Genomic DNA, 16,977 nt, shown 5'->3' with positions numbered 1-16,977 from the left:
TCAAGGAGGTGGGATGAGGTTAGTAGGTAGCTGGGGGTGCGGCTGGGGGTGGGAGGAAGGGATGGGTGAGAGGAAGAACCGGTTAGGGAGGCAGAGACAGGTTGGACTGGTTTTGGGATGCAGTGGGTGGGGGGGAAGAGCTGGGCTGGTTGTGTGGTGCAGTGGGGGGAGGGGATGAACTGGGCTGGTTTAGGGATGCAGTGGGGGAAGGGGAGATTTTGAAACTGGTGAAGTCCACATTGATACCATATGGCTGCAGGGTTCCCAGGCGGAATATGAGTTGCTGTTCCTGCAACCTTCGGGTGGCATCATTGTGGCAGTGCAGGAGGCCCATGATGGACATGTCATCAAGAGAATGGGAGGGGGAGTGGAAATGGTTTGCGACTGGGAGGTGCAGTTGTTTGTTGCGAACTGAGCGGAGGTGTTCTGCAAAGCGGTCCCCAAGCCTCCGCTTGGTTTCCCCAATGTAGAGAAAGCCGCACTGGGTACAGTGGATGCAGTATACCACATTGGCAGATGTGCAGGTGAACCTCTGCTTAATGTGGAATGTCATCTTGGGGCCTGGGATGGGGGTGAGGGAGGAGGTGTGGGGACAAGTGTAGCATTTCCTGCGGTTGCAGGGGAAGGTGCCGGGTGTGGTGGGGTTGGAGGGCAGTGTGGAGCGAACAAGGGAGTCACGGAGAGAGTGGTCTCTCCGGAAAGCAGACAGGGGTGGGGATGGAAAAATGTCTTGGGTGGTGGGGTCGGATTGTAAATGGCGGAAGTGTCGGAGGATAATGCGTTGTATCCGGAGGTTGGTAGGGTGGTGTGTGAGAACGAGGGGGATCCTCTTGGGGCGGTTGTGGCGGGGGCGGGGTGTGAGGGATGTGTCGCGGGAAATGCGGGAGACGCGGTCAAGGGCGTTCTCAATCACCGTGGGGGGGAAGTTGCGGTCCTTAAAGAACTTGGACATCTGGGATGTGCGGGAGTGGAATGTCTTATCGTGGGAGCAGATGCGGCGGAGGCGGAGGAATTGGGAATAGGGGATGGAGTTTTTGCAGGAGGGTGGGTGGGAGGAGGTGTATTCTAGGTAACAACTGCACCTCCCAGTCGCAAACCATTTCCACTCCCCCTCCCATTCTCTTGATGACATGTCCATCATGGGCCTCCTGCACTGCCACAATGATGCCACCCGAAGGTTGCAGGAACAGCAACTCATATTCCGCCTGGGAACCCTGCAGCCATATGGTATCAATGTGGACTTCACCAGTTTCAAAATCTCCCCTTCCCCCACTGCATCCCTAAACCAGCCCAGTTCATCCCCTCCCCCCACTGCACCACACAACCAGCCCAGCTCTTCCCCCCCACCCACTGCATCCCAAAACCAGTCCAACCTGTCTCTGCCTCCCTAACCGGTTCTTCCTCTCACCCATCCCTTCCTCCCACCCCCAGCCGCACCCCCAGCTACCTACTAACCTCATCCCACCTCCTTGACCTGTCCGTCTTCCCTGGACTGACCTATCCCCTCCCTACCTCCCCACCTACACCCTCTCCACCTATCTTCTTTGCTCTCCATCTTCGGTCCGCCTCCCCCTCTCTCCCTATTTATTCCAGTTCCCTCCCCCCATCCCCCTCTCTGATGAAGGGTCTAGGCCCGAAACGTCAGCTTTTGTGCTCCTGAGATGCTGCTTGGCCTGCTGTGTTCATCCAGCCTCACATTTTAATACTTCTGCCCAGTCGTCCGTACCACCCAAAAAGAACTTTTCTGTGCTTAAATTCTTTCATGACTTCATCTCTATCACTCTTCCCTCTGAACTTTGTGCGCCATAGTCTCCCATCCTCTTGTGTCCTTCCCAGTTCTTTTTCTCTATTACTGGCAGAGTTGCCTTTAATCATTTGGCTCCATACTGTGCCATCGCCAAGCCAAGTCTTTTTTCACCTCTCCAGTTTCCTGTCTCTCCTTCCCAGATCACTTTGGCCAGTATTCCCAATCTTTCGTCTCTTGACTTAGCAACTGTTTCTGCAAACTGCCGTGGGTTATTTTTCAATGTGAAAGGCACAATATTTTAGGAAGTTGCTTCTCTTCCTGTGGCAACAAAGTAGCTGCAGGCCATATGTCAAATATAATCAAGATCTCATTATATTAATGCTGAGTTTAGTGCTAGCCTTCCCTCAGTCAAAATAATGGAATATCTGGAAAATCGGGGGTGATGACTTTTGAGGGATGCAGACAAGAAACATGTTCGCAAAATTTTGTAAATATTGTGAAGGGTAGATTATCCACTGCAATGATGCAACCTCAAGATAATTTTCCAGAATTGTACCAGGAATGAGAACCCTCAATTTCATGGGGACACTGGAGAAGCTGGGATTATTTTCCATGGAGCATAGAAGGTTAAGAGGAGATCGTAAGAAATAGGAACAAGAGTAACTTGTTTGACCCCTTGAGCCTACTCCACCTTTCAATAGGATCATGGCAGATCCAGCATTTCTCATATCCACTCTCCTGACCTTTTCGCATTACCTTTGATTTGCTTACTGATCAAGAATCTCTTTCTCAAATGTAGACAAAGACTGTGCCTCACAAATAGTTCCAAAGACTCAACTCAGAGGAAATTCCTCCTCATCTTAGTCTTAATTTGGCACGCCTTAATTTGGAGGCAAAAAATCCTTTGGTCCTAGACTCTCCCAATAGGGGATCATCCTCTCAGCATTTACCTTGTCAAGGCTGTTAAGAATCCTAAATGCTTCAGTGAGATCACCCCTCATTCTTCTGAACTCCAATGAGTAGAGTCTGAACCTGTTTAACATTTGCTCACAGGATTATTCCCTAATGCTGGTGAAGATCCTGGTGAACCTTCTCTGAGGACTCTCCAAGGAAATGATATCTTTTCTTAAAATAATGGAACTAGAACTGCTCACAGCACTCCAAAATTGGTCACACCAACACCTTGTACAGTTGCAGTAAGGCTTCTTGTAATCCAACCCCCTTGAAATAGGGCCAACATTCCTTTAGCATTCCTGATTATCTGCTGCATCTGTGAGCTAACTCTGTGCTTTGTCTGCAAGATTTCCCCAGTCCCTTTCTGCAGTTCTTCTCAATTTAAGTAATATCCTGTTCCTTTGTTCTCCTTTCCAAAATGGACAATTTTGTATTTTCCCACATTATGCTCCACTTGCCAACCTTTTGCCCAGTTCTCTAATGCAGCAATCTCTATCCTTCTCACAACCTGCCTTTCCACTGATTTTGGTGATGTCTGTAAATTTGGCTACTTCCTTCTTCCTACTTTCACTTCCTTCCTTCAAGCCATTAATATATACGTTGTAAACAGTTCCAGTCCTAGCAGTGGTACATGTTGAAATCCACTGGTAACGGGTCACCAAATTGAAAAGATACCCTTATTTTCATTTGCTGTTTTCTGCCTATGAGCTAATTCTTTATCCATTCCAATATACCTGCAGCACCATGGGTTCTTATCTCATGAATTAACCTTTTCTGAAGTAGTCTAGATGCCATTGGTTTGTTGACCTTATTCCGAATGCTTTGTGCATTAAGATACAAAGCCTTTAAGTTGCTCTATTATAGCCTTTCCCTGCACCTTATGGTTCCTTGGTACATTATGACATTCACATTCTGTCCCTTCCTTTTATTTTCTGGCACATGCCTGCTATCCTACCTCCTCCTTTAGCTTTGATTTTATGATTTTCCATGCAGCTGAACCTACCCTACCATTTATCTGACTATATTATCCCCCAATTACAGCTGCATTTCTCTTTCATGTTCCCCTCTTGAATGGTTGCCTGTACCACAGTGCTGTGGTTAGTTTGCTCCTTCTAGCCACAGCCGGCTGTCATGCACAAAAGGGAGCAAGAATCTCAAACCTGTTAGATATGGGCTGAGGCTCCTTCAGCACTACCCACAGGATGCCTGTACCTGCCTCGCTCGTAGTCACATCCTCTTGTCCCCAACAACTGACTAAACTTGTGGTAATTAATCCAAGGGATGTGGCTGCCTCCTGAAATACAGTTTCCAGGTAACTCTTCGCCTCACTGATATGTCACAATGTTCAAAGCTCAGACTCTAGTTCATCAATTTTGAGCTGGAGTTCCTCAAGCAGCCAACAGTTCTCCAGATGTGGTCAGTATGTGGTCCCACATTGTTCAGGTACAACCTGTTACCTGGTCCTGAATCTGTTTTATTTACTTGGCTCTTAATTTGATTCATTAAAAGAAATGTTCTTACTGGTCTTTTAGTTAGTAATCTGGAAATATTTTCCTGTTTACCTTCAGTGTGAATTAACCGATAACAGTCAAATTTGCAGCAATTACCAATCAATGAATTTAGTTTTCCTATGATATCACACTCTATTTTGTGCTGGGACTCAGAATCTGAGTTTCACTTTATCCTCTTAGAAAGGCCTTAAAAAATATAGACCACAAAAAGCACCTCCTTCCCTCTTGCACCAAATTCCCACACTGCTTCCAAAATCCCCAAACTATATTCACTCAGGCTGTGACCTTTCCCTTCTGTGCGAAGCTTGCAGATCATGCTCGTTCAACAGATCCTCTCTGAAATAAAGCTGATGTGAGCTCCAATAGTTAAACTTCATTAGTAATCAATACCTATTCAGATCTTGGTCAGGCTGTCGCGATTGACAAGGAGATTTTAGGGAGGTTCTCAGAATTGAAGGTGTGCACAGGGAGAACTTGGCAAAAGGAGCTAATATCCAGAGGAGACACATTTGAGAGAACAAGGGGCAATGGAAAGGTACAAAACATTTATACAGCAATTTGTTTTTGTCTTGAACACATAGCCAGTAAGGATGTTGGAAGTAGATTCAGCAATTATCAAAAGAGAATTGATGAGACTGTTGAATGGAAAAAAATGTAGGTAAATAGGAAAAATCAAACATCAACACCTGGAGTTTGGTCCTCTGTTATTGGATTATTGTGCGGTTAATCAATGTAATTGTTCTTTAAAGAGCTTGTGGCTTCGGAAGAATCAGTTTCCATTCTTGACCCAAGTGGATAGTTATTATTTCCCTCACCATAACTCAGTCACTTGCTGACAGAATTAAATCACCTGTCGCATAAATTGACTCGTGAGTGATTTGTGTCGTGAACACGGGGACTTTTAATTGCTTTTTAATCCTGGCAATCTGTTAAATTGAAATAGATTTGTTTACTGATTCCAATACTGCGCCAGGCCTGATTTTCAGGTTAGAGATTGCAATTGCGTAAAAGCCTGTATAAAAGTTTACATTTCTTGGATGATAAACATTTTGGAGTTGATCTTCGGAACTAATAAATATGTTAACACTTTGGATCAGATGTTCAATCATCAATAATCTTATGAGACTAATTAAGTATTCTGGTTTGATTTGATTTTATTTGATTTATTGTAGTCTCGTATATCCAATAAGAGTGAAAAGCTTTGTTTACGAGCAGTACAGACAGATCATAGTAAGCAATAATATACAGATCGTAGGGTGCTTAGAGTGAATGCAAACAGGTTACACACAGGAGGTGCGCGAAGCAAGTTCGACATTAACCAGGTTAACGTTACAGGTACTCTCCTATAATGCGATACTTGCGTTCTTGAGTAATCTTGCGCCACAGAAAATCGCGATAGAAAATCGTATTATAGGGAAATTGCTATATCTGTACAGCAGAAAGCTTGTGTTATCCAAACCGTGTCCACTATTCATCAAATGCATTATAGCCAATTTGCATTAACGAAACACGTGTTATAGCAGAATTACCTGCATTTGAAGTTAGAGAGTGCATTTGTCAGTTTAATAATGGCAGGGATTATACTGTTTTTGAACCTGTTAGTGCTTGTATTCAAGTTCCTGTATCTTCTGCTTGATGGAAGAGGCTGTAGGAGAGCATTACCAGGGTGGGAGGGATCTTTACTAATGGCAGGGATTATACTGTTTTTGAACCTGTTAGTGCTTGTATTCACGTTCCTGTATCTTCTGCTTGATGGAAGAGGCTGTAGGAGAGCATTACCAGGGTGGGAGGGATCTTTGATGTTGGCAACCTGTTTGCAGCAGCAAGAAGTGTAATTGGAGGTTGGCCTGAGTGATGGTCTGGGCTGTGCACATCACCTTCTGTAGTTTCCTATGGCCCTAGGCAGAGCAGTTGCCGTACCAGGCTGTTATGCACCTGGATAGTCTGATTTCTGTGGTGCATCTGTAAAAGTTGGCGAGGGTCCTAATGGACATCCCGAATTTCTTAAACTGCCTGAGGAAGAAGAGGCATTGTTGTACTGCCGTGACCATCTCATGTAAGGGTTTAACCTTAGTGAGGTGTATTAATGCAGGTAGATATTTTCAGACAAAGCCAGCTGAAGACACAATCAAAATTACATTTTTCATTTGGTAGTATGTTCAGATGAGGTTGGATGAGTTCTTTAGAAGCATAAAACAGCCCTTTTGTCATGTTAATAAAAATTCACCTTCTTCCTACGTGCAGATGACTTTAAGCTTCAGTTAGTTGGGTGTTTGGAGGGAAAGAAGTAAATGAGATAGGAATGGGAGGAGTATTGTATCACAAAGTTATAAGTAAATAGCAGACCAGTGCCCTTTGGCTAGTCAAAACTTAAATTTAGTCTATAGTTAATGCCAATTAAGACAGTCAGTCTTTATTTATGCTTTTAAAGTATTTCCTTTGTAACTGTTGTTTGTCATGTTGTTGCTGTGTCACAGAGTGTCTTGCTATTTGTGGTGTAATGTGGTATGATCAGTCTCTTGAATATATAGAGTATTCTTTCATTCATCCAAATATTTCTGATTGAAGTTTGAGTATGGTGTTATCTCAAAATATATGAAGTGTTTCGAACAGATTTATGTTATGCCCAGTAAGTAAAGAATAAATTTACCTGCTGCAAACAACTTAATCTCCTGAGTTGAACAGTGTAAATGGAACCCCACCTTGCGCTGCATTCTTTTTGATGCACGGAAACTTGCAGACTATTTTGAAAGCTAATGATCTGAATCATTTTGCTGATTGTTTGCTCTCTTGCACGAGACCATGGTGTTATACCTTGTTTACTGTGCAACCTGGGTTTAGCTCCATTTGATTGATTCTTTTTCCCCTGTTTTAGTGAGATGTGTACATTCAGTCAGATAGGTTGTCTGACCTTTCTTATTTCAGCTCTTTTCCGCTTTCACTTCAGCTTTCCTTCTGCCCACATGAAATATTCCACTACCCCCACCCCCCACCAAAATGTTCATTTTTTTTGTTTTCCTTACTGAGGGAAATTTGCATGGAACTGTGTGCTCAGTCTCTATCGATTTCCATCTGTTGTGTTACAGATGAAACAGTGCGTGTCTTATGACACTATACCAAATGTTGTTATATTTTTACTTTTATAAATGTAGTGACATCTTTACTCTTGCTGTTCAGATGTGAACTTTAGAAATCTGGACTAAAATCCAGATTTGAATGGGATTTGAGTTGGAGAATACTCTCATACATAATCTGGGGGCTATGTAGCGGACATATGATAACCTCCTCTTCCCTGACCGTTATTCATAACTTCAAATGAGCTGCCTCTTTGTAGCCATATGTTTCAATTATTCGGGTAGAAGATGTACCTGCAAAATAGCTGGTAGGTTTGCAAGCATGTGGATTCTCATCTGTTAAATGAAAAAGTATTCTTCAATGCAATGTATTCAGGATTTTTTTACTTCTGCAAAAGACTGTCACTTTCTAGGTAATTTTTGTTCTTTGGCAGTCACAGAAGTAAGAATTTTAGCATTTCTAGTGCAGTTTCCATGTATATTTGAAGTTGGTAGTTGCTAATATTTACTTCTCATTACCTGGCAATTACTTGCACATCCCAGTCCAGCACTGGCACTTCTACATCACACTTTGCAATGTGACAGTTTTTAAAATGACATTGGATTCAATCCAGCCTGCGATTTCTTCTTTGGTTTTACTCCGTAAACAGCAAGTTACAGTCAGCTATGTCAGATGGGAAAAAGACTTGAATTTCAGGACAGGCATGCCACAACTATTGGGTGTGTCTCATAGTGCTTTTACAGCTAATAGTTTTGAAATATAGCCTCTGCTGTAAAGTACACCACATAGCTGACTGATGGCAGACAAAGTTGTGCTTTGTTCTTCCTCCTTTGCATTTTTGTCTGTGACTATTTTCAAATGTTGAATTCAATCACAAAGGACTTTGATAAATGGAGGTTTTATGAAACTTTCATTTTTGATTTGTGTTTGTTCTACTGCAACATGACCAAAATAGATCAAATGAAACTCAGTATGAGGGCGTTTTCTGTGTTATGTTGCTGGTATGTTTTTGGTTCAGGTTGGTTTAAGATTCTAAGTGAATTCTTTTCCATTTTGTTTCTATTTGTTTGTGAACATGGACTGAGTTAGTGATGTTTCACTTCATGTATTTGATGGGGGAGTAGGAACTTTTACAGTTCATCATGAGGCATAAGTGAAAACTACATGATTGTACTACAAATGTAATTGATACATTTGCCTTCTATTCAAATTTTTAGTCGCCAAAGTTAATTGACTCTTAACCATTTTGGAGGTACTATTCCACTCAAGAGTTTGAAGTGATGGCTATTGTGTTAGAAACTCCAGTCTATGTGATTGCTTGAAAGTATATTCAGATTTCTTGGGTGCAACAGTGCAGAAAATATTTCCATGAAATTATATACCAGAACGGCAGTGTGCTTTATATTGCAGTGTGCTTTATGTAGCACTCAAGGGAACTTTTTGCAGGAATGATTTTTGGAGTTCTCACTTTGGTGGCCAGATTGGGTTGATTCCAATGACATTTTTAAGCAGATCTGTAAATGCCCATCAGGCCAGTTACCTACTCATCTTTTGTAGAAAAAAGACCTTCAGGAGAGCTTGCATGATAGGGTAACTGACGTTGCACTGGCAGTAACGTTTGTGTTCTCTCAGTTATCTACATTTTGTGTATTTCTTTGGCTCACCAATCCCAGGATATTCATTGCATTGTTGAAGTAAGGTACCTCACTGACTGAGGTTAATACTGCACGATAAGCACACTTCATAGATTAGACTTTTGTTATGATTGCAAACTTGTTTTAAGAAGAAGCTAATCATTTACCTGGAGTCAGAACTGTGCAAGTGCTTTCCAGTCTGCAAAATTTGCTAACAAAACAAGTAAATTCTTGAACTGTGCCCATGTGGACGTAACAATTAGACTTTGTGACTTTAACAAAAGTGTTCTGCTTTGGCAGCAACATAGGACATTGTATAGGGCGGCACGGTGGTTCAGTGGTCAGCACTGCAGTCTCGCAGTGCCAGGAACCCACGTTCGATTACAACCTCGGGTGACTGTCTGGTGGAGTTAGCACATTCTCCCTCTGCGTGGGTTTCCTCCGGGTGCTGTGGTTTCCTCCCAGAGTCCAAAGATGTGCAGGCTAGGTGGATCCGCCATGCTAAATTGCCCATAGTGTTCAGGGGTGTGTGGGTTATGGGGGATGGGTCTGGGTGGGATGCTTCAAGTGGCGGTGTGGACTTGTTGGGCGAAAGGGCCTGTTTCCACACTGCAGGGAATCTAATCTAATCTATAGAACATTGCGTGATATCTTGCCTTTATGCAGAATCATTCAACTGCCATAGTCAATGCCCCACAAGACTCATTAGTATGAAAATGAATTGTGGTCTGAAATAGCCAACAATAGCCCTTAATCCTTGCATGACGAACAATTAAGACTGTAATTGGAAAAGGTCCTGGGATAGAGTTTAAGATCAAATGACCTGAATATGAATATGCTGGGAGGCATTCCTTCCATTAAGTTTCTAGTATGCAATCATGATAGATTCTTTGATGGGGGAGACAAGTTTTTGATATGAATACTCAAAACTTCCCATTCAACTGTGGAAGCATAAAACTCTATCTACTTAGTAGCTCTCACAAATACCTTCTTAGAGCAAACGGACTATTACAGAGTGTTCTGCCAGAAGCAGATTAAGGAACAATTTGTAAATAAAAACTAACCAAAAGCTGTCTTATTGCTGGAAAAACCCAACCACTTATTAACATTCGTCAGGGGAAGAAACATTCTATTATGCGTGGACCCATACGAAACTCTGTTTCCAAGTGACATGATTCATTCCTAACTGTCTTTCAACTTTGAGCGCACATAAAACCACTACAAGGTGCGTCACTAACATCAGAGAGCAACAAGGGATGGCAACAAATGTCCATCTGGCCACTGCCCTACAATGCATTTTTAAAAGAAAATTTAATATTTCTGTTGCCGCATGTAGTAGTCACTTCCATTCTGATTTCACACAGCTTTTTTAGCTCAAATCAGTCTGTCTCAAGATAATTTTAATGACTAAACCACAGGAGGCACCTTGGACATGAGGGTGGAAATAGGAGAATAATATGCTAATAAGATTAAATAAAGAAGGCTTTGTAGAAGCTTTCACCTCTGTGGGTATGTTAATCTGTTTCTATGATGTGTAAACTTATTTACTGATAGTATTCACTCTAGTTGGAAGTAAATGGGAAAACTTTTACTGGAGGGAAATGGTACCATTAGTGCTGCTGTGCTTGTATGGCTTGTCACATCTATATCTTTGAACGTTGCAGTTCCTTGGAATCAGCTTAATGCTGTTCTTCCTCCATGGGGAATGTTTATCCATTTGTGCCAGTCAACTCTGGCTCAGAGTCAATTGACAGCGAATATGATTCATAGTTAGGAGTCAGAGTCAAACAGCATGAAACAGGTCCTTCGGTTCGACTAGTCCATGCCAACCATTTTCCCAAACTAAACTAGTCCCACTTGCCTGTGCTTGGCCCAAATCCCTGCAAAACTTTCCTTTTTATGAATCTATCGAAATGTCTTTTAAATGTTGTCACTGTACCTGCATCCACCACTTTCTCTGGCAGTGCATTCTACACATGAACCACTCTGTGTTTAAAAAGAATGTTTCCCCTCATGTTCTTTTTAAGTCTTTCTCCACTCACCTTAAAAATATGCCCCCTAGTTTTGAACTCCTCCACCCTAGGGGAAAAAAAACCCCTTGTCATTTGTCTTACCTTGGTCCCTCATGATTTTATAAATGCCTATAAGGTCACCCCTTAATCTTTGAATTTACTAAGAAGAAGCATTTACCCTTCCCAATTGGGGGCCCTCGCAGCCCGACTCAAATAGGTAAATTTCAAATAGTTAAATTTCAAATAGTTGTGTAAGAATTGTTCTAATTCAGAAACAAACGTAAAATGTTTTAATACCTCACATAAACAATTTCATACCTTCTTTTGATGCTCTGCATATGGAGCTAACTTTGTGCTGTTATCAGATTTGTACTGTAACACTGAAGTTGAATACATTGCAATAAAAAGGAATTTCCATTTAAATACATGGTCAATCATTGGAATAGTTTGTGACTGTGCTGGAATTCAGAGGGCCAGGCTAATGTTGTGTGGACAGGAGTTTCAATCCCACCATGGCAGCTGGTGTAATTTAAAATCTAGTTTGTAAATCTAGAATTTAAATTTAGTCTTATGGCAATTGATAATATCTGTCATTAAAAATCTGTTCTCTAGTGTCCATCACAGCAATTTGCTTCACTTCTAACCATCCTCTAAAATAGCCAAGTATGCATCTTTATTCCAAGAGAGATGGCCAACAGATGAACAAAAACAATTGTGTTGCATACCTTAGTGGTCTTAACATAACAAAAACGTTTGATGTGTGAAAACTTAAGAAATTTGAAGTAGCTGAGGCGGTTTGTAATGTGATTTTGGGAGGTTTAATGAGTTGTAGCCTGATCTTTGTAGTAGAGGTCCTGGACTAGAAAGAGCTGAAACTCTTTTGTAAGTTGTCACAGTTTTTAAACATCATTGCCTATATAGTAGTTTTAACATAGTTTCTTTTCCCCCCCAACAGGAACATCACATTGCGATGGAAGGAAACAAGACTGCAAAAGCAGGAAAGCATGAGCGAAAGAAGAAAACTGGGCAATGGGAGTACAAGTCTATTTATAAAAAGCAAATATAACAGTAATGATGTCAGACAAAGGAAATGTTGAATGCTACAAAGTGAAAAGACTGACTACTATGCACCGAGTCAATGCTTCGAGCACCAATTGCATTGCAAGAGCCTTGTTTCTTCATTGGGCTTACCGGTGCTGCTTCAGTTTTTGACTGAAGTATATATTTTAAAGCAATCTTAATAACATTCATTGGGTGTTTAGTTTATGTATAGACTTTGCAGCACTAACAAAATTATCATAATTTCATGAATTAAATCTTGCAATGTAATCTTGCAATTTGATCAAAGTTTCTGACGCCATTTGCCAACTTGTGGTTGTATGGGTTGGTTTTAAACACCCAAAGTTTAAATAAGCTCTCAAACAGCATGCTAACATAGATTATGAACTAATTACTAACTTGGGAATCTCCTGCCAAGGATTTATCTTATTCCTTTAAGGGAATTTTGAAGTGGCCAGCACTGTTGAATCAAGGAGACCGTTCAGGCTTCAATGCCTCATAAAGAAATGTAAATGTGCAGAAAGAATTGGTGAATTGCCACTCTAAACATGACTACTTTATTGTGCTTAGCAACGCGTGTACTATTGAATGTTGCTGGTTACATCTAGTTGTAGAATTACACTGAAACACCAACCTTTTATTATTTTTGGTACAGGCATCCAGCCTCGAATCCATAAGTATCATTTGGATACCTTGGCTGTATTAGCACTGCTGGTCAGTGTTTTGTTAGAAAAATTCTTCCTTATAATACATACTACATTGAGAACTTTGGCAGTTTTTATTTTAGATTTGGAAAAAAAGTTTTGCTTCATGAAATTACAATATTTGAATCCTTCAGCAATAGTGATCTTGGTTTTGAACTCTTAAAGCCATAAATAACTGTCAATTTTCACCCAGAAATAGGAAATCACAGTTTTTATACTTGGGGCTAATTTATAAAACAATAGTGTTACTTGAATTTTTTTTTCTTGTATGCTTAATTATGCCAATTTTTAAGCTCGTAATTTTGACTTTGTCTGTTGGGTACAAGATATGGTGAGTTTAGTTCTTTGAACAAAGCAAAAAAATGTACAGTACTAAATGTTGAGATTTAAATAATTATGTTGTAACTAGGATGCTATCCTGTGTTCGAAATATTGCTGTTTTTTTGTCAATGTAAATCTTATTTGGTATTATAAACTAAGATGCCTTGTAAGGGTAAAAAAAAACTATATCATGAAGAAGTTTGGGGCATGTTTATTTTTGAGCAGTGCTGTTGTGGTCAAGATTCTGTGACCCGAGTACAGACAAGCTGCTGATGTTGTATGTTATAACCATGGTGATCCAGTTGATTCTGACATGAAAACAGAATAGGTCCCCAAATTTCACGAAGGATACTAAGGGTAATCACTCCAAAGCGCAATAGGAATTGAATATGTTTTCATGAAATTGTGCATCCTGTTTAAACCACAACATCCAGATCATTTTGCCACAAGTGAGTACTTTGTGTAAAAGTAATATCAGGGTGTTAGTTTGCTAAATTTTGTCTTGAACATTTTTCCTCCAAATAAATCTGACCCTAACATAGAGCATTATATTTCCCTCTTGGAAAGTATCTATCTCCTTTCAGTCTCTCCTGTCTTTCTTCTTCCACTACCTATACCTCAAGCACAACCTTATTTTAATGTTAGAAGCCATCTTTGCCCATCCCATGACTGAAAGATATTCTTGTCCTGAAGAATCGCCCACACCTTCATAGTGTAAAAATAAACTCTGTCCTTAGTTGCTGTGCTCTGCCTTGATGTAAGCTAAACTGCTTCTTGTCTGGTCATAGCAACTCTTCCCTCAACCCCAATTCAAGGCTGGAACTGTCCAACAAATTCCTAATAATTAGCGGTGTGCTGCTGATAGAAATACTGCTGTAAGCTTAGCCTGTGAAGTATTTCCCCTCCTTGTCATGCTGTAAGGTTAAACTGCCATTAACATATTGTTCACCACACCGTGCTGTCTAAATTAGCCTGTCTTTGAGGTACTGATCACCTCACTATGCTGTAAAGTTAGCCTTCTCCTGAGATGTTACACGTTCCACCCTACTGTTTAGTTAGCCTGACCCTGAAGTATTGTACGCATCACTGCTATAAAGTTAGCCTGTCCCTGAAGTATTGCACTCATCACTGCTGTAAAGTTAGCCTGTCCCTGAAGTATTGTACATGTCACTGCTGTAAAGTTAGCCTGTCCCTGTGGTATTGTACACCTCACTGTACTGTAAAGTTAGCCTGACCCTGAGGTATTACATATCTCACCCTGCTGTAAAGTTAGCCTGTCAGTGAGGTCTTATAACCTTGCCCCTCTGTACGTTTAGTCTGCACCTGAGGTATTGTGTACCTCACTGCTGTAAAGTTAGCCTGTCCCTGAAGTACTGCACTCCATATTCTGCTATATAGTTATCTTGTGCCTGAGGTATTGTGCACCTCACTTTGCTATAGGGCTAGCCTGTTGATGAGGCTATTTTGCTTTTATATTCATTGGAATGTGCTTGTAGAATCTGAATGTAACCAGCAGCAGTTCCCAATTCTCAGGAAATCCACTTGTTTTGTTTTTCTAAGCTTTTGTGATTGTATTTTCATAATGGCTGAGTTGTGAGTGTGCTTGGATTTACCATGTGCAGGAAATTTTAGATTACAGTCTGTGAACTTGATTTATGTTTACATTAACTCTGAGTGCTGAACATTTCTAATTGGAAAATCTGTTGTGTTTAGATGAATTACTAACAGTGCCCATTATCAACCTAGGTTTGAGAAATTTACAAATTTACCTTCGTAGCAGTAAGTATATCTTGATGACTTCTGAATGACCTCTGCGTCCTTCACAGAGCTGATGTATTTCTGGAGGTTGGAATTTAAGGAAATCATTTTTATTGGGGTGGGGTGTGATTAGAAATAGTTGGGACCATTCTTTCAGATATATAGTGATAGAATGCTTGGAGATGGTTGAAATTGAGCGAGTTGTAAAGAGTGAAATAGGTTTAATTTAATTACTTGGGACTGAACATATGTTGTATTTAAGTTTTCTTGTTATTGAGAATAATAATTCATTCCAGAAGAGAGGTATTCAGTTTAGTGTTCAAAGTCAGAACACTTTGATTTTCTGTTACGTTAAACAATATTAGGAATGCATTTAGAATGTGTTCTTGAGTGAGAAAAGACCAGTGTCCTGTAATCACTGGTTGTCAGTTAGATATTTGCTTCAGCACAGTTTACTGAAATTATGGGTATTGGGTGGGATAAAACACCCAGTGCAGTGCTTGCACACACTCTTTGTTCTGATCCTCTGGAACACTTCTGTCTCCAGTAACCAACAGATGTATGCAATTATGTACATTTATGTACAGTGCTATTATCAAAGGATTAACAAACCTGCTCTGCCGAGCCATATTAGTAATTAAAGCAATACTGAACATAATTTGCAGGCCAGGGGATTCAAACATTGCCAGGGGTTGGACAAAGTGCCTAAAGTTAGCCACTAGCCCTCTCTTCTTGGCAGTTAAAACATACTTTCAATTCTACTAATGGTACATGAATACATCTCAACCAAACTTTACAATATGATAGATTGATTTGTATTGTAACTGTAAAAATCTTCTAAAGGATTTTATTTGAGGTGCAAGGAAAGAATCTTAGCCCTTGCTTTATTCTCATTGTTTGTACAAGTCTGTAACATCATTATTACCTAATATAATCTTTTGTAATGTGGATAATTTTATGATTTATTTTTGCATAGTGATGCTCATCTTGACCAGGCATGTTTTTGAGGAATTGATTGTGGCAATATGTTCTCAATAAACTGGAAAACACAAGATTGATATTGCTTCCATTCCAGCTAATGAAACAAGTAACTTCTTTAAAAATCGCTATATACTTTTTCAATATTTTTTGCTTTCTTCCAGGTGTGTTCCAAATCTTTTATTTGCAGCCATATGTATTTTTGTTAGAATTAACTACAGTTTTAATGTCAGTACAACTATACAGTTATGTATGTTAGAGCTGGATATACTGAATAACCTTGTGTGCAAGAGTTCATATTGGCTTTACTACAAAATCGTAGTGCTTGTTGCTGGTGGTTTTTTGATAAACCCAAACACGTATATATCACTGTGAAATGCAGAGTTTCCATTATGTGTATGCATTGCTGTTGTTGGCTGTATTGTTAAACCTTAGTGTGTAGCTCAGTGGCAGTACTCGCTCCACTAAATCATGGATTGAGGTTTCAAACGATGCTTCGAGAGATTTCAGCACATAATCTTAGACTAGAATTTACGTGCATTATTGAAGGAGACTACAGTGTCGAAGGTGCTGTCTTTATCGGATGAAATGTTACATTGAGCCCCAATCTGCTCTCTTGGGAGGGCATAAAAGTTCCCCTAACCTGTTTAGAATAAGGGCAGAGGCCATTTCCTAGTTTTCTGGTCAATATTTATCCCTAATCAAAATCTAAAACATGATATGACCATTTATTTTGTTGTTGTTTGTTGGAGCTTGCTGAATGCACATTGGTTGTAGATCTTCGTTTCTCTACTTAGCATACAAACTTGCACCTCCACAGGGAGTTATCACCCTGAAATATTAGTGGTCTCACATATCCTAAGCAAACTGTTGAGTATTTCCAGCATTTTCTGTTTTGATTTCAGATTATAATGTATTATAATAGTGTTTAAATGTGATTGAAATTGGATAGAAGCAAATAGAAGTTTTCAATAACCTATCATAGGAACAAAATTAAATGTGAGGCATCGCCAACTGGGAAAGTCTTTATAGAGAGTTATGGAGTTGTGAAATTCAGATCTAGACTCTAGCCACCGTTTAAGATTAGATTGAAAATTGGAGGAAAGGATATACCCTTTTGTTCTTCCACAAGATATGTGCATAGCTGGCTATGTCATATTTATTTTACAGCCCTAATTGCTCTTGAGAAGTTAATTTGGTTGTGCGAGGGATATGGTTGATACA

At 40.3% G+C, this 16,977-nt stretch overlaps 1 protein-coding gene across 1 annotated transcript in view; it reads left to right on the top strand.

Annotated features, from left to right (window-relative positions):
- The window catches only part of ptdss2 (phosphatidylserine synthase 2), a 98,067-nt gene extending 82,240 nt beyond the window's left edge, over positions 1 to 15,827 (top strand). Inside the window, exon 12 of the mRNA XM_048545830.2 lies at positions 11,889 to 15,827. Coding sequence (XP_048401787.1) covers positions 11,889 to 12,030 — 142 coding nt within the window. The 3' untranslated portion in view covers positions 12,031 to 15,827. The remainder of the gene's footprint in view (positions 1 to 11,888) is intronic.
- The last annotated feature ends 1,150 nt before the right edge of the window (positions 15,828 to 16,977 follow it).

This window comes from Stegostoma tigrinum, chromosome 17 (assembly GCF_030684315.1).
Source record: "Stegostoma tigrinum isolate sSteTig4 chromosome 17, sSteTig4.hap1, whole genome shotgun sequence".
Lineage (NCBI taxonomy): Eukaryota > Metazoa > Chordata > Chondrichthyes > Orectolobiformes > Stegostomatidae > Stegostoma > Stegostoma tigrinum.
The sequence above is the reverse complement of the archived record's forward strand: the minus strand, read 5'-3'. Positions and strand labels throughout refer to the sequence as shown.